The following is a 1763-nucleotide window of genomic DNA, read 5'->3' as shown; positions in this document are numbered from 1 at the left end:
TTTTTTATTTTTTATTTTTTGCAAAGCGTGTACAGAAAATGGATGGATGGATAGTTTCTATTTTGAAAAGATTTAATCAGGTTTTGTAAATCCGGCTGTAGTTCCGCCTCCAGCCACCAGGAGGAACTGACATCACCAGAAGTAAGCTCCTTTTCCGGTGCAGAGAAACAACATGGCGGCCCTGTGTAGGYTCCGGTATGGCGTTCGGTCTGCGGCTCGACTCTCCGCTAGCTGGTCCATCCGGACCTCCTTCAGTTCGGACTCCGCGGACAGACCCAGGTCTGGGTTCGCCGCCGCYTTCAAAAAGCAGATGGAGCTCCGGCGGGAGGCGGAGAGCTCCTCCGCCGACCTGAGCGACGCTTCGTCCGGTCAGAGTGAGACCTTCGGCTCGCTGCTCCGCCGCTCCGGGCTCGTCCAGATGGGTTCGGTCAAAGACAAGGTGGTGGTCGGCAGGGTCTTCCATGTGGTCAATGACGACCTGTACATCGACTTCGGAGGGAAGTTCCACTGCGTCTGCCGGCGGCCCTCGTCCGACAAAGAGAAGTTCCATCGGGGATCCAGAGTCCTGCTGTTGCTGAAGGACATGGAGCTCACCTCCAGATTCCTGGGAGCCGTAACCGACACCACCCTGCTGGAGGCCGAGGCGGTGCTGTTAGGCCTGATGGATAACCGGGAGGATATCAGCTCTATGATGACGCGGGGCACCAAAACCGGGACTGAGGCTGTGCAGGAGCCTCAGAACCACCTGGTGGATCATGAAATCAGACCAGAGAGACCAGAATAGCAGAAACAGGAGGTTCTGGACTAAAGATCTGTCAGAAGACTTTGTTTGTTTGTTTACATGTTAAAGGAAAAATCTGGTTGTAAACTATTTGAATTAAATCAAATGAAGAAAATGTTTCTGTCTTTAGTGTTTCTTTAAAGACACGAGGGTCTCTGAGGGTCCCAGCTCTGGACTTGCATACAAACTTCACCTCCTGGTGATGATGAAGAGAAGAAGTCACCTGTAACTGATGTAAAACATCTGCTTCCTGTCTGTCATAAATCACAGCCAGCTGATTGGTTTGTTTCATTAAACTTTATTGAGTTTCACACCTGAGAACACCTGCTGTGGGACAAATAATCCCTCTGCTGTGACTCACAGGCTGCAGGCGACCACGAGCAGCAAGGCCCTTTCCCAATCAGTGGCTGCTCACGCTGAGTGGTTGGCCAGATTAAAAGTTACACATTTGTTTWGACACATATTTACAAAGTAAACACCTCACCAACAAATATAATTTCATAATAATATAGACTATATAAAACATGCTCGATTCAAACTTTATTAAAGACAGAACCCTGGTCCATATTTCAAAAAGAAGAAAGGAAAAGTAGATTATTTAAAAAATGTTAAAACTACAACTGTTTTGACAAGTTATCACGTGTGTCATATCAAACACAGTCATATCTGAAAACTAGAATGTGGACCTGATTAAATATTTTCTTTGGTCTATTGAAAAAAGCACCTTTTCAAAGATCGTACAGCGTTCGTTCTCCAGCATTCAGTCGCTGCCAGAGCTTGGACTGTTACCATGGTGACCACAGCTTCCTGTTCCGGTGATGTGAGGACAGCCCGTCACAGAGGTGGGAGTGAGGAGCCACTGATTGAGAAAGACCCTGAGACAACATCCACCTTACAGCTCAGATCCCCGAGTCCTGTGGTGAGAAGTCTGAGACCAGAGTCCTGTGGTGAGAAGTCTGAGACCAGAGGACTGTGGTGAGAA

The 1763-nt window shown here is 48.0% G+C and overlaps 1 protein-coding gene across 1 annotated transcript; it reads left to right on the top strand.

Annotated features, from left to right (window-relative positions):
- Positions 1 to 70: 70 nt before the first annotated feature.
- mrps28 (mitochondrial ribosomal protein S28) lies at positions 71 to 898 on the top strand (the record flags this gene model as incomplete). The annotated part of the gene is given in 1 exon segment (XM_014033447.1): positions 71 to 898. A coding segment is annotated over 1 exon segment (612 nt). The 3' UTR covers positions 785 to 898.
- Positions 899 to 1763: the final 865 nt, after the last annotated feature.

Source organism: Austrofundulus limnaeus, unplaced genomic scaffold, assembly GCF_001266775.1.
Source record: "Austrofundulus limnaeus strain Quisiro unplaced genomic scaffold, Austrofundulus_limnaeus-1.0 Scaffold1741, whole genome shotgun sequence".
Lineage (NCBI taxonomy): Eukaryota > Metazoa > Chordata > Actinopteri > Cyprinodontiformes > Rivulidae > Austrofundulus > Austrofundulus limnaeus.
This window is presented reverse-complemented; position numbering and strand designations above follow the sequence as displayed.